Source organism: Hyla sarda, chromosome 2 (assembly GCF_029499605.1).
Source record: "Hyla sarda isolate aHylSar1 chromosome 2, aHylSar1.hap1, whole genome shotgun sequence".
Taxonomy (NCBI): Eukaryota; Metazoa; Chordata; class Amphibia; order Anura; family Hylidae; genus Hyla; species Hyla sarda.
In genome coordinates, this window is record NC_079190.1 from 430,424,539 (window position 1) to 430,448,557 (window position 24,019).

At 43.4% G+C, this 24,019-nt stretch overlaps 1 protein-coding gene across 2 annotated transcripts in view; it reads right to left on the bottom strand.

Moving 5' to 3' along the window:
* Positions 1-2,670: 2,670 nt before the first annotated feature.
* Positions 2,671-24,019, bottom strand: part of ERAL1 (Era like 12S mitochondrial rRNA chaperone 1) — a 28,379-nt gene continuing 7,030 nt past the window's right edge. Inside the window, exons 5-11 of one of the 2 annotated variants that reach the window (XM_056559064.1) lie at positions 23,289-23,335; positions 17,964-18,025; positions 17,141-17,253; positions 7,245-7,523; positions 5,209-5,358; positions 3,343-3,423; positions 2,671-3,210 (exon numbers count right to left, since the gene is read on the bottom strand). In XM_056559064.1, coding sequence (XP_056415039.1) covers positions 3,085-3,210; positions 3,343-3,423; positions 5,209-5,358; positions 7,245-7,523; positions 17,141-17,253; positions 17,964-18,025; positions 23,289-23,335 — 858 coding nt within the window. In that variant the 3' untranslated portion in view covers positions 2,671-3,084. The remainder of the gene's footprint in view (positions 3,211-3,342; positions 3,424-5,208; positions 5,359-7,244; positions 7,524-17,140; positions 17,254-17,963; positions 18,026-23,288; positions 23,336-24,019) is intronic. The other variant, XM_056559063.1, reaches the window with a different exon arrangement.

Sequence of the window (24,019 nt, forward strand, 5' to 3'; positions counted from 1 at the left end):
TGACTCAGCTCTGCTACACGGCAGGAACGTTTTTCGTCTGAGGGATGATGGAGTTTCGGATGAGAGACTTTAGGATGACAAAGGAGGGAGTTGCGGCTGACGACTGATGGAGAGGAGGCGGGACACAGTTTCACCTGACGGAGGACGGAGTTACGGCTGACGATGTCCTAAAATGAACACCGTACAGGTTGGCCCAAGTCAGAACAGGTGCTGAGGCAAATTAATACAGAGCTTACAAAAGGTGGGACCAAGTCTGCCCTGTGATAAACATCAGATGAGAGCTGCTGGGCAGTCTCAGAGGGGGATGTATACTTTGTGTAAGTAGCACATTTTAGGTGACTGTTTGTTGGGTAGCTGGTAGTAAGCCATCTGTACAGGAATGGAAGACTTAGTGTAGTTCGTGCTGGACAAGAAAAATTTACTTTTGTGTTTGTTTGTGCCTGAAGTTAAAGACTGTAGACAGATGAAGCTATGTTTAAACTTTACTTCCCTGTCTCTGACTGCTATTTTGCCACTACTGGACTAGTTGTATGGAGCTAATCTGTCACAATATGTACATATGCACTGTGTGTACAGAGATATTTGTGTATTTCTAAATATATAAATACATTTCTACACATACATATGGTAATATATATACACTGAAACATGCACATTACAGTGAAACACAAAAATACTAATTCAGCTCAGCTACATCTGCTTGTATTCAAAAGTGCATCTCTAGGCAGCCCAGCAACCCATTGTTTAAGTACCATGACTGGCATGTGCCCATCAGTGTTGGGGCGCCATTATCAGCTGGTAAAGCTTCAATAAGCCACAGAGTTATTGGGAAGGCAAATATTGTGAACCAGTCGCATAATAAAATACAAAGACAGTGTAATAAAAAAAAAAATAGACAACTTATAATGGATACATGCATGTCTCTTTATTATATACATAGAAAAATGTGTTAGTGAGTTATGATCATTTACAAAAGAAAAGCTAAGATGTCAGTGGTAATTTTTTTTTTAGGTTTGTCATTGCGGCTTTGAAATCAATATTCTAAAAAAGATTGTATGGGATTAGAGCAATGGGTCTGCTATTCAGTGCAAAAACAGCACCTCTGTTGTCCATCGGCTCTCTCTGGTATTGCAGCTCAGGCCCATCCATTTGAATAAGAAGGAGCTGCAATACCAGACACAGGCCATGGACAAGAATGGTGCTGTTTCTAGGTAAAGAACGAAAAAAATTAAATAAAATAAAAAAATTCTAATTTTGCATAACCTCTATAAACTCAATATTCATTATATACCTATATATTCTAGTACTTGGCCAGCAGGATTATATTGGCTTTATTGTCAGTGGGTGTATGAAGATTTTTAAAACAAGCTTTATTGTAATGAGTTGATGAAAAACATATATTTTCCATGATTTAATATTACATAAAAGTTTGTTACGTGATGGCTATTGTGGGTTTTTTTCATTCCCTCCCAGATCGTCCTCCTCATGCGTCCAGTGCTGGCAAGAAAAAGCCTTTTCTAGTCCACTACTTCTTGCTGGCTGGACTATACTTCAGCAGAAATGATTCTGTCGTCTTTGTACAAGAGGATCTAGGGTGTGTGAGTGTGACCACAGAGCACTGGACACATTAGGGTGGATGTTCTGAGAAGGAATCAACAGACCAGCAGGGGGAGCAATAACAAGCATGTAACAGTAACTACTGTAGACAGGGGCATGTTTTTACCAATTACTAATCCTACAGTGCCACCTGTTTCATTCCAGCACAGCAGCATATATGTGGTTCATTACTGTAACTGGGTCATGTGATCACCAGACTGACCCAAAGAAAATCAATGTTTAATCATGTGTCAGAGGAAGTGGTCTTTCCTAGGTCAGCTGACTTCCTGTGAATTACAGGATGATATCATTACCTATCAAATCTCTTCTGGCTGCTCACAGACCCCTCCCCACCCAGATCTGTATTTTGCTGCTATGTCTATGGCAGTGTTTTTCAAACAGCCTTTGGCTGTCCAGGCATATTGGGAGTTGTAGTTTTGCTACAGCTGGAGGCACACTGCTCTATGGGATTAGGATATATGGTTTTTATATACATCCCTTAGACTGTGTACACACATTTCGTTTTTTCCCCAAAATGACAGGAACATTGCACTTAGAGCAAAAAAAGACAGCCAAAAAGCACAACATGTGAACATATCCTGGACTTCAAATTTTCACAAATCACCTTACTTGTGATTACAGGTCAAATCACCTTCACCTCATGGCAATATTTCTCAGTCTAAAGAACATACTATGAAAAAGAAAACGCAACAAAACTGCACATAACGTGAACTGACTCCAACCCACTTATGAGTCTTTACATTTAGGGTACATTCAGACGAGCAGATCCACAGCGTAATTTACGCTGCAGATCCGCCGTCGAAGGACTGCTACAGTGTGCCTTTAGATGTGCCTGCTCGGGCCGGCACTACGCCGCTATGAGCAGACACATTGCGATGTGCCGAGTTGCCGTGCACATGCCCAGTATACTCACACATCGCAGCTGCTCTTGGCCTAGCTCAGGGAGCAGGGGGAGCGACCTCGATGTGTGCGAGTACACTCCGCATGCGCGGCGACTCGCACATTGCATAGTTCCGGTCCGAGCAGGCACATCTAAAGGCACCCAGTAGGGGTCCTTTGGCGGTGGATTTGCAGCGTCAAATATGCTGTGGATCCGCTTGTCTGAACGTACCCTTAGGCTGCTTGCGCCTAGCCAGGTGACCTTAATTAAAGGAACTGCAGTGATGAGACTCCATCTGCTGTCTCTGCAAAGCCAGAGGATTCATGGAAAATGTATGCAACATTAGAAACTAATTTTAGAGTGGTAAAGAATCAATATGGCTGAAAACGTATGCATGCCACAAATAATGTACATGTAACTGTGTTAAAAAAAAATTAGTTATCTCTTTAGCATGTTCTTCATGACTAATGGTTTGTTATGAACGCTGCCAAAAGTCTCTCCGTCTATTCGGAAACTTCTCAAGTCCATACCACTGTTCACACTTTCAGTTTATAATTTAAATCCAGCAGAACATGAACATCTGGCTCCTATCTCTTCCTATACTTCACCGCAAGTTGTAACCGGACATCACACAGGAAAGCATTCATTAGATCGCTCCCCGCTTCCTTTGCAATCTTGCTGATCAGCTCCCCACCAGGGCCAATGATAAGTTTCTATGTAGACAAAAGTCTATGTGTTAATAAATCTGCAGCATCACCTTGTATCTGTCAGCATACTGTACCAGGCCAGCTTTACATTACAGGAGCCTTGGGGTGTCAGGAAGATCATTTTGCCAAGATACTCACCACATGGTTTTCTTTAGGCACTAGCAAAGTCTGCTTAATAACCAGCTCCCCGCCAGAACCTTCCTCCCAAAGTTCATTGATCTGGAATGAAAGTGTTATATGGGAGTGGTCCTCTCATAATGCTGGTTAAAGTGTCTAATGGCATCAGCAAACATGTACAGTACACAAATAATAATGAAAGAGCCCCAAAATAGTTAAGAGAAGCTGAAATGTTTCATTGGTCCTATTGGGGATGACCACTGGAGAGAGATATTGAGGGTGGCTATTTCCCCCTGTTGGGAAACCAATGTTTGAAATTTTAACCTCTTCCTTCTATATGAGCAGGAAGGTAATGAATGCTCTGCGCCAGGTATACATTTGCATTCTTATAAAATGGCAAAAGGTCTGCGCTGATGGATTTCACAATCTATACTAGAGCTGGGCGGTAAGACCAAATATGTGTATTACAGTATTTTTTTTAACTTATGGCGGTTCCACGATATATATAAGCGTATTTTCTCACCCCCCCTCCCCAAATCATGTGACCCGCCAGCGCTGTTCTGTCCCCCCCAACCCCCACCCCAATCATGTGACCCGCGCGCTGTGTTCGGCTTCCCCCTCCCCCAAAATCCTCTGACCGCCAGCAATGTTCTGCTCCCCCCAATTAATGATCAGCCCAGCGGGGTAATACTCACATATGTCAAGCACTGCCCTCCTCCTCTTTGTTGGGGGCCGCCGGCGATGGAACTCACTGTACGCCAGTGGTCTCCAACCTGCGGACCTCCAGTTGTTGCAAAACTACAACTCCCAGCATGCCCGGACAGCCGTTGGCTGTCCGGGCATGCTGGGAGTTGTAGTTTTGCAACAGCTGGAGGTCCGCAGGTTGGAGACCACTGCTGTACGCTGTATACCTATGCCCGGGCTGCAAAAGATACAGAAAATAAAACTTTTAACTCACCCACCTCGGCCGCACGCTGGGGACGGGGGAGGACAGCCGTCAGCCTATCACCGGCTGGAGCAATGTCCCGCCCCGGCCAGTGATCGGCTGAGCCCACTGTAATGTAAGAAGCCGGCTTCTTACATGACAGTGCGCTCAGCCTATCACTGGCCGGGGCGGGGCATTGCTCCAGCCGGTGATAGGCTGACGGCTGTCCACGTTCCAGTCCCCAGTATGCGGCCGAGGTGGGAGAGTTAAAAGTTTATTTTCTGTAAATTTTGCAGCCAGGGCATAGGTATACAGCGTACAGCAGTGGTCTCCAACCTGCGGACCTCCAGCTGTTGCAAAACTACAACTCCCAGCATGCCCGGACAGCTGCAGGTTGGAGACCATTGGCGTACAGTATAGAGTTCCAGCACCCGGCGGCCCCCAACAAAGAGGAGGAGGGCGGTGCTTGACATCTGTGAGTAGTACCCCGCGGGGCTGATCATTAATTGGGGGGAGCAGAACAGTGCTGGCGGGTAAACATAGGATTAGTTCCCCAATGTGGGGACAGCGCTGCGCTAGGCTGATAATACATTCCCGAGGGGGAGGGGCCCAACCGGTATTGCGGTATGGGGGAAAATTCATATCGTGCAGCCCAAAAAAAAAATCGGTATTCCGTATGAACCGGTATACCGCCCAGCCCTAATCTATACTTACAGAGGACAAAGTGGATTCCTTTCACAGAATTTAAAATCTACTGTATAGCCATGGAGTGAAATAAAGTTCTGTCTTCCTGCAAAAACCACTAGGGGAAGCTTGGGTGCTAACGGAAGCGGAGAATAAAATTTATTTCATACATGATTCAGTAAGGAACATCTGATAAAGCAAATGTAGAATCCCCCTTTAAAAAAGTAAATTTACAATACTGTATTTAGAAAAGAGAAAAAAAAACATTGGTATTTTACCTGAGTGATATTGTAAGGAATCTCCTTGGGCAAGTATTCCAGAAGCTTCTCTCTGATAATATTTTGGCAAATGTCCTCTGGTGACTGAGTAGTCACAACCTCGCTATGATATTCCCATTCTCCTGGCTTGGCAAGAGTCATCAGATATTTCTAAATCAGAGAAAAATAGGTTTAATCTACTGGTTTTATACTTCCTAAAGCCCAAAACCAAACCTTAGACGTCTGTTTAATCTATAAACACTAGATTACTTGCAAACCAGTTAAAAGGGACCAACCAGAAATGAAAGGAATCATCTCACATTTACTACTGTGTTAGATATCACTGTTATATATGTGTTATAGAGCCTCTGGGGTTCTTTTTATTCCCTCCCAGAATGTCCATCTAATGCAGTGGTTTCTAAACTGCGACCTCCAGTAGTTAAAAAAAAAAAAAAAAAAAAAAAACTACACCTCCAAGGTCCAGAATGTGGCTACCACTGATTTAAGTGTCCAGAGCTGGTGGTCACGGTAACGCCAGAGGTTGGCAGCCGCCGGCATGCAGCATGTCCTGCTGTTTACCTTGGCCGAGCTGCTTGCTCAGCTCCCCCTCCCCGATACAGGCTTTAGACTTCATCCTACGTACTGCAGGAAGCAACAGTATCTGGCGTACTCCACAGGGGCCATGTGTGTGCATGTACTGTTTCTTTAAGGGTTCATGCACATCCCTCATTCTGGTCTGCTATCACTGCCAGGCACCACCTTTATAGCTCTGCTCCATCAGTTCTCTGATGCCTAAGCAACATTGTAGTTTACTTTGGCAAAGGTGTTTGTCTGCACTGTTCCTGACTCTAACTTCTCCTCTTGTACCTCGCTGACTTCCTGTGTATGACCTGGACTGTCAACCACGCCTCTGTATTCTGAGCTAGCTACCACCTGGCTGCTTCTGAGATACTCAGCTCTGCTATCAACCCTTACACAGCTCTGCTACATTGGCCTCGATTTGCTGTGCTATTATCCATCTATGGCATCATCTCGCCCCTTCTGCCTGTTTCCCCCAATGCTAGCCAATTTGGCATTCTGGCCAGCTGCCACCTAAAGGGGTTATCCAGGAATAGAAAAACAGGGCTAATTTCTAGAAGAAGAAAAAATGCTACCCGTCTGTCTCCAGGTTGGGTGTGGTTCTGCAGCTCAGTTCCATTGAAGTGAATGGAGCCAAGTTATAATACCACACCCCACCTGGGGACAGACGTGGAGCTGTTTTTGAAAGAAATTAGCTTTCTTTTTCTATTCCTGGATAACCCCTTTAACCGGGACCACTCGTGACCTGGTATCTCTCCTGCAGCAAAAGTCCAGCTTTTGCATCCTTAAGGGAGATAAGGGGTGAAAACTGGTAAGTGGCACAGTGGGTCAACACCCATTGGGGCATTACAGACACACATGCTCAGTAGCAACATCTCATCACCCCGATCCTCTTGTACAATGGAATCAGAGTAATTCTTGAAGCTGCTGCTTTTCTCCATCACTGGACACATTAGGCTTTTTTTTTTTTTTTTTTTTTTTTTTTTTTTTTTATACATTTTGGTAGGAAATACAAAAAGTAAAAAAAAAATAATAATAAATAAATACTACTTTTTACACAGAATGCTGATCTGTGTCGCCCCTGTGACAGACACAATGCATCCTTACTGTATCATTCCAAAATTATTTCCTAACACTAAGCATTAAGAGCCCATACAGAACATCATACTAATATGTGCTAAAAAAAAAAAAATGTTGCGGCTTCAGAGATGACTACAGATACCCGATTGCCATCAGAAGCATTACACGGGGGGTGTAATGCTTCTGATGGCAATCGGGTATCTGTAGTCATCTCTGAAGCCGCAACATTTATTTTTTCTGGGACAATTGGTAAAGCTCATAGAGATCTTGGGATGGCAGAAGTGATTGGCAGGATAGTTCAAACAGAAGAGATATCAATATGGTAATAAGCCACTATATCCTCTGCCTACTTAAACTGATTCTGAGAAAAAAATCATGTGGTTAAATGTCATTTTTACCTTTAGTGTATCAACTTCATCTCCTTCTAATGCTGAAAGCATGAACACCTCCTGAAAATGAGGCCACCCAGTCCTGTCTTTTAGGTATTTGTCAGAATTATCCTGCTCATCCTCGGGCAGTCCTCCAGACTCTTCTTTTCTTATATGTGGATCTGACTTGACGCTTCTGTCTACAGATTTTTTACTAGATTTTATTACCGCTTTCCTCCCCTTAACCAGTCCTTCAGTCAGTTTACTTGTGACATCCAGCAACATGCTTTTCTGCGTTACTAAATCAACCTAAAATATAAAAATACAACATAAATTATGTTATCACAAACACAAAAAAGTACAGCCGACTTTTTATTTGGAACAAGATTTACTGTTCCTTTAAGCAAACCTGCAATAATGGAGAAAAAGAGCTATTCACTGGAGCCATCAGGCAAACACGGTGTGACCCACAAAAGAAAACAGAAAACGCTTTGCCGAGCTCACTAGGGTAAGCAATTCCACAGGTGCCAGAACACGCACATCCACACAGCAGATAGATAACCATAAAATTGTCCAATCAAAGGGCGAAACAAATAATAAATAATTATACGTCCAAAGAGTCTAGAACAAAAGGCAATAAAAACATTAAACCTGAAACATGGCCAGTTGTGTTTCCACTATGGCTGACTAACTCCACTGCCCGAGTGTGTGTGGATGTGCGTATTCTGTTATTGTGAACCTTTTTCTTTTTTCAACTTGTATTATTTACTGAGCTCCTGTCATTGAAATCCTCACAAGTAACTTCTGGGGTTGTCCTCTCCTGCAAAAGATTCAAAGAAAATTCCCACCTCACTGCAACAGCTTCAATCTGGCTTCTGACCACACCACCACCGGAACCAACTAAACAAAAGTCATCAGATTTTCTTATTATAAACAACTCTTGTCATTGCTTTGTGCCCCTTCATTTAGAACTGTTCTCTACCCTCTATATTACTTTGTGCATCTCCTTCTAGACCGGTCGTCTGCCCCTCTACATTACTCTTTGCATCTTCTTCTAGACCTGTCCTCTGGCCCTCTACATTACTCTTTGCATCTTCTTCTAGACCTGTCCTCTGCCCCTCTACATTACTCTCTGCATCTCCTTCTAGACCTGTCCTCTGCCCCTCTACATTACTCTTTGCACCTCCTTCTAGACCTGTCCTCTGCCCCTCTACATTACTCTCTGCATCTCCTTCTAGACCTGTCGTCTGCCTCTTTACATTACTCTCTGCATCTCCTTCTAGACCGATCCTCTGCCCCTTTACATTACTCTTTGCATCTTCTTCTAGACCTTTCCTTTGCCCCTTTTTCAATCAGATATTTTTTTATTAAAGTTTCAAACATTTTTTTTAAAGAAACAGTTCACATACAGTAAACCCCCCTCCACCCCAACCACCTTACAAACAAACAGTCTGTCTCTCCCCTTTGCAGCAACAAAAGTACACACTTGTAGGCAACTAAAGGTTTAAATAAACTTTGGTCCCGAAGGGCATACTCCCTCACTCCTTGTACACATAACCACAGCAAGCGGTACCTACAGGCACTCCAACAAAGCCACCAAAGAAGGATAGAGATAAAAGAGCGGGCAAAGAAAAGAGTGAAGCCACATTTACAGATCCCCAGTATTCAAGCCAATCACACCACATCAAGTACAGACTGAGGGCATACAAGCAATTATGAATCAGTCGTCAGGGGGTCAAAATGGTGTACCCAGGGTCCCCAAATACCATCAAACTTCCTTTCAACTTTACGTTTAATATATATCCCTTTTTCCAAGCGCATCTGCTTTATTCTTTTAATAAGATCAGCTACTCCCGGAGGAGACGGCCTGATCCAGAACTGCGCAATTAGTTTCCTGGCTTGATACAGCACACGTAAGATCCCCACTTCTATCATGTAAGGTTCCTGATCACATCCAACAAGGCCAAGTAGGCACACCTTAGGTTCTCTATTCAGTGTGACTCCATAGACAGTCCTAATAAGGTGTATCACATCAGTCCAATAGGCAGTTAAGACAGGACACTCCCACATTACGTAGCAAGTGAGCCTCCAACTCACCACACCTAGGGCAGGTAGAGTCGGACCGAACACCAATGTTATGTAAGAACAGTGGGGTCTTATACACCCTGTGCAAAAAGAGCAACTGTGATAGTTTATTAGACTCTGACAAGGACAATGACGGGGTAAGCGACAGAACTATAGACCATTACTCGTCACTCAACCCACCAAGGTCTCTCTCCCACTTAGTTCGGACTGTTAAGGGGAAACGTTCATGGTAAAAACGTAATAACTTACCGTAGAGCCAAGAAATAACTCCCGCAGACTCCCTTTTCGTAACTACAGATTCTAGGACCCTGTTAGTTTGTACCTCCATCAGCCGCAGACGATTTTGCGTTTCGTACACATGACGGAGTTGCAGGTAGCGATAAAATGATGAGCGTGGTAAAGCGAACTCTTCCTGCAAGTCCTCAAAAGATCGAACTACCCCCTGTACAGCTAACTGCCCCACTTCACACAGTCCCTTTCTCTCCCAATAACCAGCTTCCCCAAAAGAATAGAAAACCGGTAAGCCCGGGTTACGCCACAGCGGTGTACATGATATGAAACTCGTAAGACCCAGTAACTTACGCGTATGGCCCCAGAGCTGGCAAAGGAGCTGGGTAGTGGGAGAAGAATCCGGAGGTCTGGTCAGGGCTCCAATTTCCAGAATATGTAGTGGCCCTCTCCCTCCATGTTTGGCCATAAATAAACGACCCGTAGGACCCAGTAAAGACTCCTTCGCCCACCCTCTAACCTGATGCAGTTGCGAGGCGAGTTAATACAACCAGGGATTAGGTAACGCCAACCCACCTGAAGTTTTTCCCCTTTGCAATGTCTCAAGTTTGATCCTAAAAAAAAAAACAAACACCCCAAAACAAGGTACAAATACAGCCACACAAGTCGCCGCGTCACCCAGGGGCGCTAGTATACCCACCCCACTCATAACCTGTCGTACTAAGGAAGTATGTCAGGAGATGTTTAGTAAAGTAAGAGCATACAGCAGGCATACAAACAGCCAACCAAACACAGTCAAGTATGCTTCCGTTTAGCTCCTGAAATGAAAACTTGTCACAGATATCCCACATAGTAAACAGTTTTGCACCAACCCCTCCACAAGCCAACTCCCCCCCCCCCCGTCCTTTGCCCCTTTACATTACTCTGTGCATATCTTTTAGGACTGTCCTCTGCCCCTCTACATTACTCTCTGCATCCTCTTCTAGACCTGTCCTCTGCCCCTCTACATTACTCTCTGCATCCCCTTCTAGACCTGTCCTCTGCCCCTCTACATTACTCTCTGCATCCCCTTCTAGACCTGTCCTCTGCCCCTCTACATTAGTCTCTGCATCCCCTTCTAGACCTGTCCTCTGCCCCTCTACATTACTCTCTGCATCTCCTTCTAGACCTGTCCTCTGCCCCTCTACATTACTCTCTGCATCCCCTTCTAGGCCTGTCCTCTGCCCCTCTACATTAGTCTCTGCATCCCCTTCTAGACCTGTCCTCTGCCCCTCTACATTACTCTCTGCATCTCCTTCTAGACCTGTCCTCTGCCCCTCTACATTACTCTCTGCATCTCCTTCTAGACCTGTCCTCTGCCCCTCTACATTACTCTCTGCATCTCCTTCTAGACCTGTCCTCTGCCCCTCTACATTACTCTCTGCATCCCCTTCTAGGCCTGTCCTCTGCCCCTCTACATTAGTCTCTGCATCCCCTTCTAGACCTGTCCTCTGCCCCTCTACATTACTCTCTGCATCTCCTTCTAGACCTGTCCTCTGCCCCTCTACATTACTCTCTGCATCTCCTTCTAGACCTGTCCTCTGCCCCTCTACATTACTCTCTGCATCCCCTTCTAGGCCTGTCCTCTGCCCCTCTACATTAGTCTCTGCATCCCCTTCTAGACCTGTCCTCTGCCCCTCTACATTACTCTCTGCATCTCCTTCTAGACCTGTCCTCTGCCCCTCTACATTACTCTCTGCATCTCCTTCTAGACCTGTCCTCTGCCCCTCTACATTACTATGCTTTGTGAATTCTCTTCTAGACCTGTCCTCTGCATCTCCTTATGACCTGTCCTCTGCCCCTTTACATTACTATACTTTACACATCTTTTTCTAGACCTGCCCTGCTTACTCTCTGCAGCTCCTTCTTGACCTGTCCTCTGTCCACTATATTAGTCTCTGCATCTTCTTCTAGACCTGTCCTCTTCCACTCTACATTATTATACTCTGTGAATTCTTTTCTAGACTTGTCATTTGTCCACTATATTACTCTCTGCATCTCATTCTAGACCCGTCCTTTGCCCATTACATTATTATATTCTGTGCAACTCCTTCTAGACCGGTCCTGCCCTCCATATTACTCTCTGCATCTCCTATAGGACTTTCCTCTGCCCTCTATATTACTCTGTACTTTTCCTTCTAGATTTATCCTCTGACCCGTTTTGCACTGCAGGAAAAAGCATAGGCTAATATGTGGCATGCCTGGGTTGTCTGCCATCTTTCTCTCTGATATGGCTTCCTAATGCAGCCTTCATTATCCACAAGGTCTCTGGCAGAGACAGATGAGGCAGAGTCTCATCACTGCACTTGCTCCGAGTCCTATGTAATTGCAGCAAGTGATAGATCAGGGACATAGAACTTCTGTCTCCAGACTTACATTCTAGGATATCATATTTTCTTACAGAGTCTTATGAACAATGTAATGCGACATCTCACTGGACACACTACAGAATCTGCACACAGAAGACATAGGTAGTGTAAGTCAAAGGAAAGGTATAACGCTACAGTTAACCAAAAAAAAAAAAAAAAACACCACTGCAACCCCATTCTCTAAAAGAAGGGAGACATTTTATCATCCGCAGCATTCTGTGCATGGAGGGAGAAGGAGAAGGGGTTGGGGTCTACTAGCTGCAAAAAGGAATCTGATAGATAATAATGCAAACCTGGATTTCACGGAAAGTCAGCAACACAGAGGGGTCTAAAAGCCTGTTTACAGAGCAGGTAATTTTCTGGTGGTCATACTGGCCATCACATGACCAAGCTGCAGTAATAAAACACATGGATGCAATTTAGCTAGGATGAAAAAAATGAGACTGCAGGGCTGCGTTAGCACTATATAAGCAAAAAAAAATTTGACTGTGTCTTTAAGGTCATACATTTCTACATTACTGAATGCCAGACTAAAGGAATTTTAAATTTTTAAGATTTTACTGTGTTTATTAAATTTTTACCATATTTATCGTATTTAAAAAATAGTCTGAAAAAATTGCGGCAGTAACTGTAATATCAGACCTATAGCATGTGCCATTTCACTCACCAACCAGCTGTTCAATATTTGAGCAGATATTGCAGCATAAGCAGAGCAATTATTCTAAATGCACCTGCAATGTACACGACTAGTGAAAAGTGATGAGTGCATCAGTAAGGATTGATCATCTGTTTCCCCATTTGCTCACTTGCGATGTGAATGCATACTGCAAGATTGATGGCCTGATGAACTCAATTCATTCCTTCCTGCATAAAGATAATATATGGTAATATGTAAATGAGGTAAGAGACTGTCTACACAGCACTCAAGCAAAAAAAGAATCTAAACAGGCCAAAAAAAGACTTTTTGAGAACAGAAAAGTAGAGTACATACAGACGTCGTTGTTGGCACCCTTCCATTAAAGACAGAAAAACCTACAATTCTCTGGAATAACTTGAAATACACAAAAGTAATAATGAATAAAAAATTGCTGAGAATTATCTGATGAAGATCACACATTGGTTTTGAAATGTGGCTCAACAGAATCATTATGAAAAATAAAATAATGAACCTGGACTGAACAAAAATTATGTTACCCCTAGAAAAGATAGGAGATCATTTAACAACAGGGACGTCTTACACTAAGTTGTGTCCTACAATTAACATCACAGGTGTCTCCAAACTTGGAATCAGTCGCCTATTTATGGGGTGAAAAATAGTCACTGTGCTGTTTGGTATCATGGTGTGGACCACAATAAACATGGATCAAAGGAAGCCAAGGAGAGAGTAGTTTCAGGGAATTTGAAAATTATAGACAAACCTGTTATAGGTAAAGACTATATAACATCTCCAAGCACCTTGATATTCCTGTGACTACACTTGCATATTATTCAGAAGTTTAATGCAACCAACCACCGTGGACACCGCCGCAAGAGCAAAATTCATGACAACACAAAGAGACAGATAATAGTAATTAGGGATCGACCGATTATCGGTATGGCCGATATTATCGGCCGATAATCCCGATTTTGGGCATTATCGGTATCGGCAATTACCTTGCCGATAGGCTGATAATGCCCCGCCCCCCCGCACCGCGATCACCGCCCCCCCCGACCCGCCGCACCGCGACCGCACCCCCCCCCCCCTGACCAACCGCACCGCGTCGCACCCCCACCGTAGTGCTGGGCGGTATACCGGTATGAACCGGATACAGTTTTTTTTTTCTCCCACGGTATGGATTTTTGCCCATACCGCTATACCGGTCGGTCCCCTTCCCTACCCTCCGAGTCAATAAAAAAAATTAAACTTACCCGTAATGGGGGTGGTCCGGGCCATCCATCCTTCCTGTAGTGTCCGGCGGCATTCCGGGTGGAGGGTGAACCGGTCCGAGCTGTCCTTCTCCGGGGGTCCTTTTCTCCACTCCGGGCAGGCTCCGGCCTAGTACGCTGCATAGACACCGCTACGCCGTCAGGTGCGTCGCTGCGCAGCGGCGTCTATGCAGCATTACACAGATAGCACATCCATCACTGTTAGAGCCAAAGTGGATTTAATGGAAGATGATCGAGGAAAAAAAGCAAGACTAGAATTTGCCAAAATGAACATCGACAAGCCACAAAGCGAGACAAAACTGTAGCTTTTTGACACATCACATCACTATTACGTTAGCAGATGCAAAAATAAAGCATACAAAGAAAATAACTCTGTACCTACTGTGAAGCACAGAGGAGGCTCGGTTTCATTTTGGGACTGCTAAGCTGCATTTAGCACAGGATGTCTTAAATCTGTACAGGGTACAATGAAATCTCAAGACTATCAACGCATTCTGGAACAAAATGTGCTGCCCAGTGTCAGGAAGCTTGGTGTCAGTCGCAAGTCATGGCTCCTCCAACAGTACAATGGCCCAAAACACACTGCTAAAACATCCAAGAATGGCTAAGAGCAAAACATTGGCTTCTACGAGTCCTGATCTGGATAATATTAACTTGTGGAAGGAGCTGAAACCTACAGTCTGGAGAAGACACCTTCACACCTGAGACAGCTGGAGCAGGATCCTATGAGGAGTGGGCCAAGATACCTGGAGACAAGTGCAGAAGTCTCATCTCATTGGGGTACCCTGGCGGAAGACAAAAAAAAATTTCAACTCAACTGGTCCAAGAAAGTTAAAGGGGTACTCCAGGAATTTTTTTTTTATTTGACTATGCTACAGGGGCTACAAAGTTAGTGTAGTTCATAATATAGTGTATGTACCTGTGTGTGATGGTTTTCTCACAATTCTGTGATTTTCACCCCACTATTTATTTTTAACAGCATACAAAATGACTGTTGTCTCGGATTTTTCCCAGGTTGCAATGCAGCCGAGACCTGACTCACTAGTCAGCTGATGACAGGGAGCCTGTCTGCTTCAATGGGTGGAGGGATTGCTTGGTGGGAGAGAGATCAATCTGCAACTTATGCAACAGCTGTAGGCACCCTGATTGAAAACCCCAGGTCTTTTGTTTCAATGGGCGGGGTGGCTGATGTGTGGGAGGGAGGGAAATTGCATTGTGAGATTTGTAGTCAAAAAACATAAGCCAAACAGGAAGTACAAGTTCACAGAAAGCTAGCCACAGTGTTATGGTAATCTCATGACATAGCCATTTACCCCAAGACAAGCGCAGATCCATCCTAAGCATGTCCATTACTGGTTGCCAGGTACGTACTAAAATCACCTTATGGTGGATAACCCCTTTAAGCAGATTTGTAAATCACTATTAAAAAATCTTAATCCTTCCAGTACTTAGCTGCTGTATGCTCCAGAGGAAGTTGAGTAGTTTTTTCAGTATGACCCCAATGTTCTCTGCTGACACCTCTGTCCATGCCAGGAGCTGTCCAGAGCAGGATAGGTTTGCTATGGGGATTTGCTCCTACTCTGGACAGTTCCTGACACGAAAAGAGGTGGCAGCAGAGAGCACTGTGGTCAGACTGAAAAGAACAACACAACTTTCTCTTTGGCATACAGCAGCTGATAAGTAGTAGGATTAAGATTTTTTAATATAATTAGTTTACAAATCTAAAAAACAAAAGGGTTGTGGAGCTCACAATTAACTAGCCGAGGTAAGGAGGTTGTACACCTACACACCAGGTGTTAGAAATTTAAAACAATATTTTCAAACAGTAACCAACCCCTCAAGACTAGTATCAGTTGCCTGATGCATAGATGAAAAATAATGATAGTAAATAGCTGGATCGTGCTTCAAATATAGGATACAATTTTATTAAAATGTATAAAATATCAATTGTTGCAACTTGACCTCATGGCACAGGGCTCGTGCCGAGGAAAAGAGATATGCTTGCTTGAGCATACAATTACAATAAGAACAAACACCGATATTTAGCATTGATAGAAAAATTAATAAAATTGGTGTCACTTTCGATAATCCGGCAACTGATAGTCCAGAAATGTATTAAAGTCCCGTAAATAATAAGGGATCCTGATATATTAAAAGAGATGGGTAGGTTATAGTTAGCAGCCTGGTATAAGTCCCACTGTATCGTCACCTGAGGATAGATAGTGATGTCCGCAAGTCTCGGGTGGTGAAAGACGCTGGAATGCGTCACCGCGGCGGTCTGCCTGCCACAGACCAGTATGGATGGAAGCCGCTCCCGGGATCTCTCGCTGTAGTTGGAATCTAGCGGTGAAAGAGTGCAGACCTCGTAATATCCTGATGGCGTGTGACATCTCAGGCGCTTGGCAATGCTGCCTGGATATTGGACTTGGATGATATTGCTGGTTTAACCCGAAGTCAGTCTTTCAATAAAGGTGGGTATTAGATATCGGTGGTATAGTCATACAACTAGACGCGTTTCAGGGCTCTTATAAGTAGAACACGGCCCTTTCCTCAGTAGGCATGTATGAGGAAAGGGCCGTCGCGGTGACGCATGCCAGCGTCTTTCACTCCCCGAGGCTTGCGGACCTCACTATCTATCCTCAGGTGATGATACAGTGGGACTTATACCAGGCTGGTAACTATAACCTACCCATCTCTTTTAATATATCAGGATCCCTTATTATTTACGGGACTTTAATACATTTCTGGACTATCAGTTGCCGGATTATCGAAAGTGACACCAATTTTATTTATTTTTCTATCAATAGTAAATATCGGTGTTTGTTCTTTTCCTCGCCACAAGGGCCCTGTACCATGAGGTCAAGTTGCAACAATTGATATTTTATACATTTTAATAAAATTGTATCCTATATTTGAAGCACGATCCAGCTATTTACTATCATTATTTTTTCATCTATGTATCAGGCAACTGATACTAGTCTTGAGGGGTTGGTTACTGTTTGAAAATGTTGTTTTTAATTTACAAATCTGTTTAACTTTCTGGAACCAGTTAATTTAATAAAAATTGTTTTCCAAAGGAGTACCCCTTTAAGAGTTGACTGCCTCAAAAGGTTGTGCAACCAAATATTAAGTTCAGGGACCATCATTTTTGTCCAGGACACTTTCATTATTTCATCTTATTTCCAACAGATAATTTTTTGGTAAGTTTTTATTCATTACTACTTTGCCAGTTTCAAGTTATTTCAAGGAATATTGTGGGTATGCATTGTATGCACTTACTTTGTTTAACACCAGTATGCTGGGGACATGGGGGTTCTTGGATAAACACTTGAGCACCTCGGGGTGCAAAGATTTTCTCATCCACTTATCCGAAACATCCACCAAAACCAACGCTGCAAAAGAGAGAGCATTGGGGGGTTAACAAAATGATCTACTATATTATAAATTACATTTGTTATGAGAGAGGGATGGGGAGAAAGAGAAAGCGTGCACAAAAGAGAAAGTGAGATTAGGGTTACACATCTTAAATTGTTCCAAAGTCATTGTTAAATAGAATATAAAATTGTTAAATATTTAAAGGGGTTATCCAGGAAAAAACTTACTTTATTTATTTATTTATTTATTTATTTATTTATTATATATTATATATATCTACTGGCTCCAGAAAGTTAAACAAATTTGTAAATTACTTCTATTAAAAAATCTTAATCCTTTCAGTACATATGAGCTTCTGAAAAGTTAAGGTTGTTCTTTTCTGTCTAAGTGCTCTATGATGACACGTGTCTCGGGAACCGCCCAGTTTAGAAGAAGAGGTTTGCTATGAGGATTTGCTTCTAAACTGGGCGGTTCCCAAGACAAGTGTCATCAGAGAGCACTTAGACAGAAAAGAGCAACCTTAACTTCAGCAGCTCATAAGGACTGAAAGGATTAAGATTTTTTTTTTATAGAAGTAAATTTACAAATCTGTTTAACTTTCTAGAGCCAGTTGATATATATATATATAAAAAAAAAAAAAAGGGTTTTCCTGGATAACCCCTTTAAGCCTCTCTCATTTTCTCCAAAAACCTACAAAGGAGGAGAGTATAGAAGGGAACATTCTTACCAACATCAGCCATCTTCACTGATTCCCAAGGGTCCTCCTGAAAGGCTTTATCCAGTTTATGCCTTAAAACAAAAAATAAATAAGAGCAACTTGCTACATAAAAAAGACCTACAGACCTGGCAGTTTATTAATACATGCCCGTTCCCCTATACCAGTGGTCTCTAAAAGGTGGACCTCCAGCTATGGCAAACTACAACTCCCAGCATGCCCGGACAGCCGTTGGCTGTCCAGGCATGTTGGGAGTTGTAGTTTTGCAACAGCTAGAGGTCCACAGTTTAAAGACTTAGGCCCTATACTATCAATATAGTTTTAGGCAGATGTATATTATAAACTACATACCTACAATAAAATCATAGACAATAAAAAAATAAAATAAAATAAATTATGACGTGGACGTAGATTAAAACTGTGGTGGCTTTGCAAAAGAGGTCAGCGGCACGCCTCTCTTCCGTGGTAACTTCTCTGGACATTATGTAGTTGATAAAATACAAAGCAGGGGAGGACAAGACATCAGAAGGACGAGCTAAGTGGGCAACAATTGTTTCATACACTACACGTACTCCTACAGGCCTGTGATGGGTACGGTATGAAACAATTGTTGGCCGCTCAGCTCGTCTTTCTGATGTCTTGTCCTCCCCTCCTTTGTGTTTTAGGTCCAGAGAAGTTACCACAGTAGAGAATTGTGACACTGACTTTTTAGAAAGTGATCAATAGAGATGAGCGAAGTTACAGTGATTCGATTAGTCACGAACTTCTCGGCTCGGCAGTTGCTGACTTTAGCCTGCATGAATTAGTTCAGCTTTCAGGTGCTCCGGTGGGCTGGAGACTCTCTCCTAGGACTGTATCCACCTTTTCCAGCCCACCGGAGCACCTGAAAGCTGAACTCATTTATGCAGGATAAGTCATCAACTGCCGAGCCGAGAAGTTTGTGACGAATCGAATTACTGTAAGTTAACCCATCTCTAGTGTTCAATGTGTTCATACGCTACCTATGCTAAGCATCCTCCAGAGTGGATCATCATGTTGTCCCACCAAGCTGCAGTCCCACTGTCCGATACAGAGAAGAGTATTCCCTCTAGTTGAAGCTGTGCCCAACTATTCACTTCTATCTATATATCTGTCATACAAAAACTGTGGTAGGTCATAGCTTGATACAGTCCCTGAACCTCCACCACTGAAAAAGGGGACGCAGCTCCCCGAAACGCGTCTGTGTTAAGACAACCCTGCACATCATCAGAGACAATTGTTACTGCATCGCCAGTCCTCACCTATACTCTCACCTGCCATCGGGGTAGAGAGGATACCTCCAGCGCTGCCATACGCTGCTACGATCGCTAGGCTTCACAGCGCTGCCACACGCTGCTTCCCAGCCATCATCTCCGACCCCCAGCACCGGATCCTATCACACCTCCTACATTTCTCCCGTGCCATCCGGAACGCAGGCACAGCCGCACACATCTGACCGTGCACACTGTAGCCGGTAAGAGGCACTAAGTGCCTGAACTGTATAGCGATTGCCCTCTTGCATTCAGTCCCTGTGCCGTCGGGGTAGAGGGGGCATCGCCTGTATCTCTGCACCTATAAACGTTCATAGTGGGCCCCAATCTGGGAGGCTCCAGAGCTACTGAAAATTTCCCTATTGGATTATTAACTTTTTTGCCATGCACTTTCATCTGGATTAATCCTGGCTCTTATAATATGACTTTACAGTATAACTAAACAGATACTGTTTGCACTGTCCCATTGCCCCACTTTCATTGTCTCATTGTCCAATTGTTGAAGTGCAATATCACTGTTAATATTTTTTATACCATTGTAACCATTTTATCTAGTGACCAGTCTGCGACAAGGGCCCTGCCGCAGACCTCACATCATTTTCTAAATAAATGTCATTATTTTATGCTATTTTAGACACGTTTTCTCTTTCTATTCTTTCTAATTTTTGACCTTATATCTTTTACTCTTACCTAGCCTAGCAGGACTGCCTCCCTTTTATACTATTAGTACTCTGTTTTTGGCACATGGGTATGTGCAACGCAGTATCCTCGATATAGGTTTTCCCCTCTTTTTTACGTTGCGCTCCCACATTTTTTTGTATATTTTTCAGGTCATAGCCTGAACCAGAAGATGTATGATCCTTCTATCATTGTGAATGGATAAGATGGAGCACCTGAGGCTGTACTGAGTTTCCTTTGAAAGCTGCCGGAGCTTCTGCTTGGTGCTATAAACTGAAGACTCGACTGAAAGAGCTTCTGCTAAGCATGTCTCCATATTGTCCCTATCAATACCCATAGGCAGCAAGCCCTCTCATATATATTGCCCACCCACCCACCTACATATTCTCAGTGACCTGGCCCGGTGCAGGCAAAGTTTCAGGGCCCTTCTGAAACGCGTTCATTAAGCAGTATGCTTGACACATTGCATAGTCATTCCAACAGGGTAAGGCATAGCGTCAAGTACAATATCTGACTGGCAACCTGCCTCTTGCATAATATAATGACATCACCGCTCCTGAATGTGCCATCCTGCAAGATGCAGCTGGGTGCAATGTGGGCTCTGTGTGTGCTCACTAACAACATTCATTAGAATACTAATGATGGGGGAGGGGCAGACAAAGAATATGGAGGAGGCAGGGAAGCTGGGTGAGCCGGCTCCCTGCCTCCATTGCATGCTGAAGCACAATGCAGCAGGAAGATTGCAGTGCCATAACTCAGGAAATACTCAACGGATTTAAGGAAGTAACTCCTCTTTGTAAAGCTATTCACCAGCACTATAACCCCGTATATTGGGTTTAGTGCGGGTGAACAGGGTGTCAGATTGTCTTTAAGGACAGGAACCAATTATCGTGTGGGCACTGGATTATTGGTGCAGCCCTTCATTTCTATCATTGTCATCTGCACATCCCCTCATACAAGGGGACATCTGTGGCCAATGAACAATGTTTTTTAAGTCTACGTATAAGATGTGATGAGCTGATGAACAAATGTTTGCTCACTCATCAGCTGACCACTGGGTCTATCACACAGGGGATTTGGCGGATAATCACCCTGTGTAATAGGGCCTTAGGTTTACTTCCTTCACCGTTGGGTTCTGTTCATTGCGGTGTCATGGTTTATAAATACTGGCTGTGACTTCCATTGTTATTCAACAGCTCCAAGCTTGGCATTGCCTGTGAAAAATTATTCATGGGAGACTCTGAATGACTCAGTAATGAATAAATGCTATTGGAAAACTCCAGCGTCCCTTTTAAATCCTGCTCCATAATAAGAAACATATTAAGAATGTCATACTCCTCAAGCCTGGGAACCAATATTTGTGATTTTATATAAGGTGATTTGTTATGTTTATTGGTTCTTTAAAGCACAAGTAATGTGGCATTAACTACATCCCCTCACTACATCGATTGCCTCGGTGAAGCAAGGCCCTTAATCTAGCACTGACAAAACCAATTGATTCATGTAAATATGTGTTATTGATCTCCGGCTAAGTTAGAAACCCTGCTACTTGCAAAAATCAAGTGGGTGACGGTAAAGAAAATACATGCCTAAACATTCGGCTTGGAGATCCTTACGGATATGGTACTGAACTAATCAAAGCGGTAGAATTATTTTAACGATTGAGGGTTGATGGGATACACAGAGCAGATTGAATAAAATAAGTTTTTATAAACCGCTGCATGATGTTCAGCAGTCAAGAAGAAGCGTAAGACCAGAACAAGTACACACGTCGATTAATCACATTACTGGACGAACTGCACGACCCTTAGAGGACAAAAAAAAAACACAAAAAATCCAGACTAACCTTATTAGCCTCCTTTCCTTAGATCCGTTAATGTCATTAATTTTTTTTTATTTTAAAGATTTTTTTTCTTTTTGTTTCCCAGGAGATCAGTCATGTGCCAACCTCACTATCCTGTGTGAGAGAAAAACCTGTCTCTATAGTGCCACCTATAGGTAGCTATCCTGGAGATCAATATCTGACACACTAAAGTGCATGGCAATATGACTAGGATAGATTACACATACACTCATCTGCAGTAAGCTGTTTTGGGGTTCTTGCCCCCATTACTCCAGAATAAGGTACTGGTTTCTAGTGTGAGAGGCCTTTGACACAGCTCGGGATAAAGGGGTACTGGTCCTTATAGAGGAAATCCAGCTGGTGTATGAGCAATCCTCCATGTATAACAATATGCAAAACAGCGCTCCTGCTCTGTATGCATGCTCTGATGCCCTGAGCATGCATTTTTATTGCAATCCACAATATGGGGGCACTTTTCTGCCAGGGAAACAATTGCTCAAACAAACCGACGTCCAATTCTTATTTCATCAGACATCTTGGCAGATAGGCTGTCTACTATGTCTTCAATGATTAATCAACATTATCAATAAAAATCGATAATGGAAATAGTTGTCGATGATTTTCATCATTACTTAATTGGTTGTTAGGGGGTGTGGCCTCAATCGTTAAGAGGTGTGGCCTAGTAACATAGTATTCCTACTAATGTTACTACTTTCCCTGCCTTTTAGCCCCTCAGCCTGCCCCTTAATACCCCCCTCCGTCTCACCTTACCCTGTGGTGCTACCACTGTATATTTGCATCTGCAACTGGGAAGCCACAAGAGTCTCGCAAGCTACTGACTGTTGAACGCGTCATATAAAAATAAACTGGTTTCATGCACAGAATTAAAGGGGTACTCCGCCCCTAGACATCTTATCCCCTATCCAAAGGATAGGGGATAAGATGTCAGATCGCCGGGGTCCCGCTGCTGGGGACCCCGGGGATTGCTGCTGCAGCACCTCTCTATTATTACATCACAGAGCGAGTTCGCTCTGCACGTAATGACGGGCAATACAGGGACCGGAGCATCGTTATGTCACGGCCCGCCCCAGTCAATACAAGTCTATGGGAGGGGGCGTGACGACCCTGCCATAGACTCGCATTAAGGGGACGGGACGTGATGTCATGAGGGGCGGAGCCATGACGTCACGCTGCTCTGGCCCCTGTATCGCCCTTCAATACGCACAGAGCGAACTCGCTCTGTGCAGTAATGATGGCGGGGTGCCGCAGCGGCGATCCCCGGGGTCCCCAGCAGCGGGACCACGGCGAGCTAACATCTTATCCCCTATCCTTTGGATAGGGGATAAGATGCCAGGGGCGGAGTACCCCTTTAAGCAGTAGTTTTCTGTTGTTTTAAGCTTAGTTTATTTGTCCACAGTTTCTTTTTTGGGTTGGGTTTGGGTGGAAGTGAGCGATAAAACCATATACAGTATTGCATAGGAAATACAAACATTTATAAGATACAATAAAATAAAACAGACAGCTCACCTTTCAGCTCTTAAATTATTGACCATACCAGGAGTATCCAGGAGGATCTAAACATAAGATAGGACATAAAGCATTTGTTCTGAAAGCATTTCTACTTAAAACATTGGCCTGCACAACCTAGTACAACATGCACTGACTCTACATTACACACATGAGCTTAAACATAATACATAGCAACCAAAAATAAATCTTTAACTGGGCACTGTCACTTGAAAAAACTTTTGACATGTCCCATGTTAAACGTATTTATCAGTGGGGTTCGGAGTGTTCAGACCAATTGTGCTTAGAGCATTCACTCCTGGCTCTGTACCACGTGATCGAGACAAAACTTACTATACAAGTCTATGGGTTTGTCTCGGTCGCATGCACAGAAAGGAAAGAGAGGAGTGCTCAGCCATGCAAAGCAATAGCATCATAGCCATAATATCCTACACACAAAATGGAACATAATTATAAGTAATATGGTTTAATTTGTGCTCATGAAAACACTAATAAATTATATGTCAGATGTATTCCTCTACACATGTAACCAGTCCACTGGAAATAGTTGTAGTTAGGAAAGAGATACTACTAAATAAATAAAAGGAGGCAACGTCAAATCTATAAAAGCATTCTATACAAACATAACCATAATATTAACACCTTAACTGGGTAACAGGTAATGTTTTTGGGTTAACTTGGACTCTAAGTAGTAATGGATCATAGGGGTAACATAAATGGTTTCTGATATG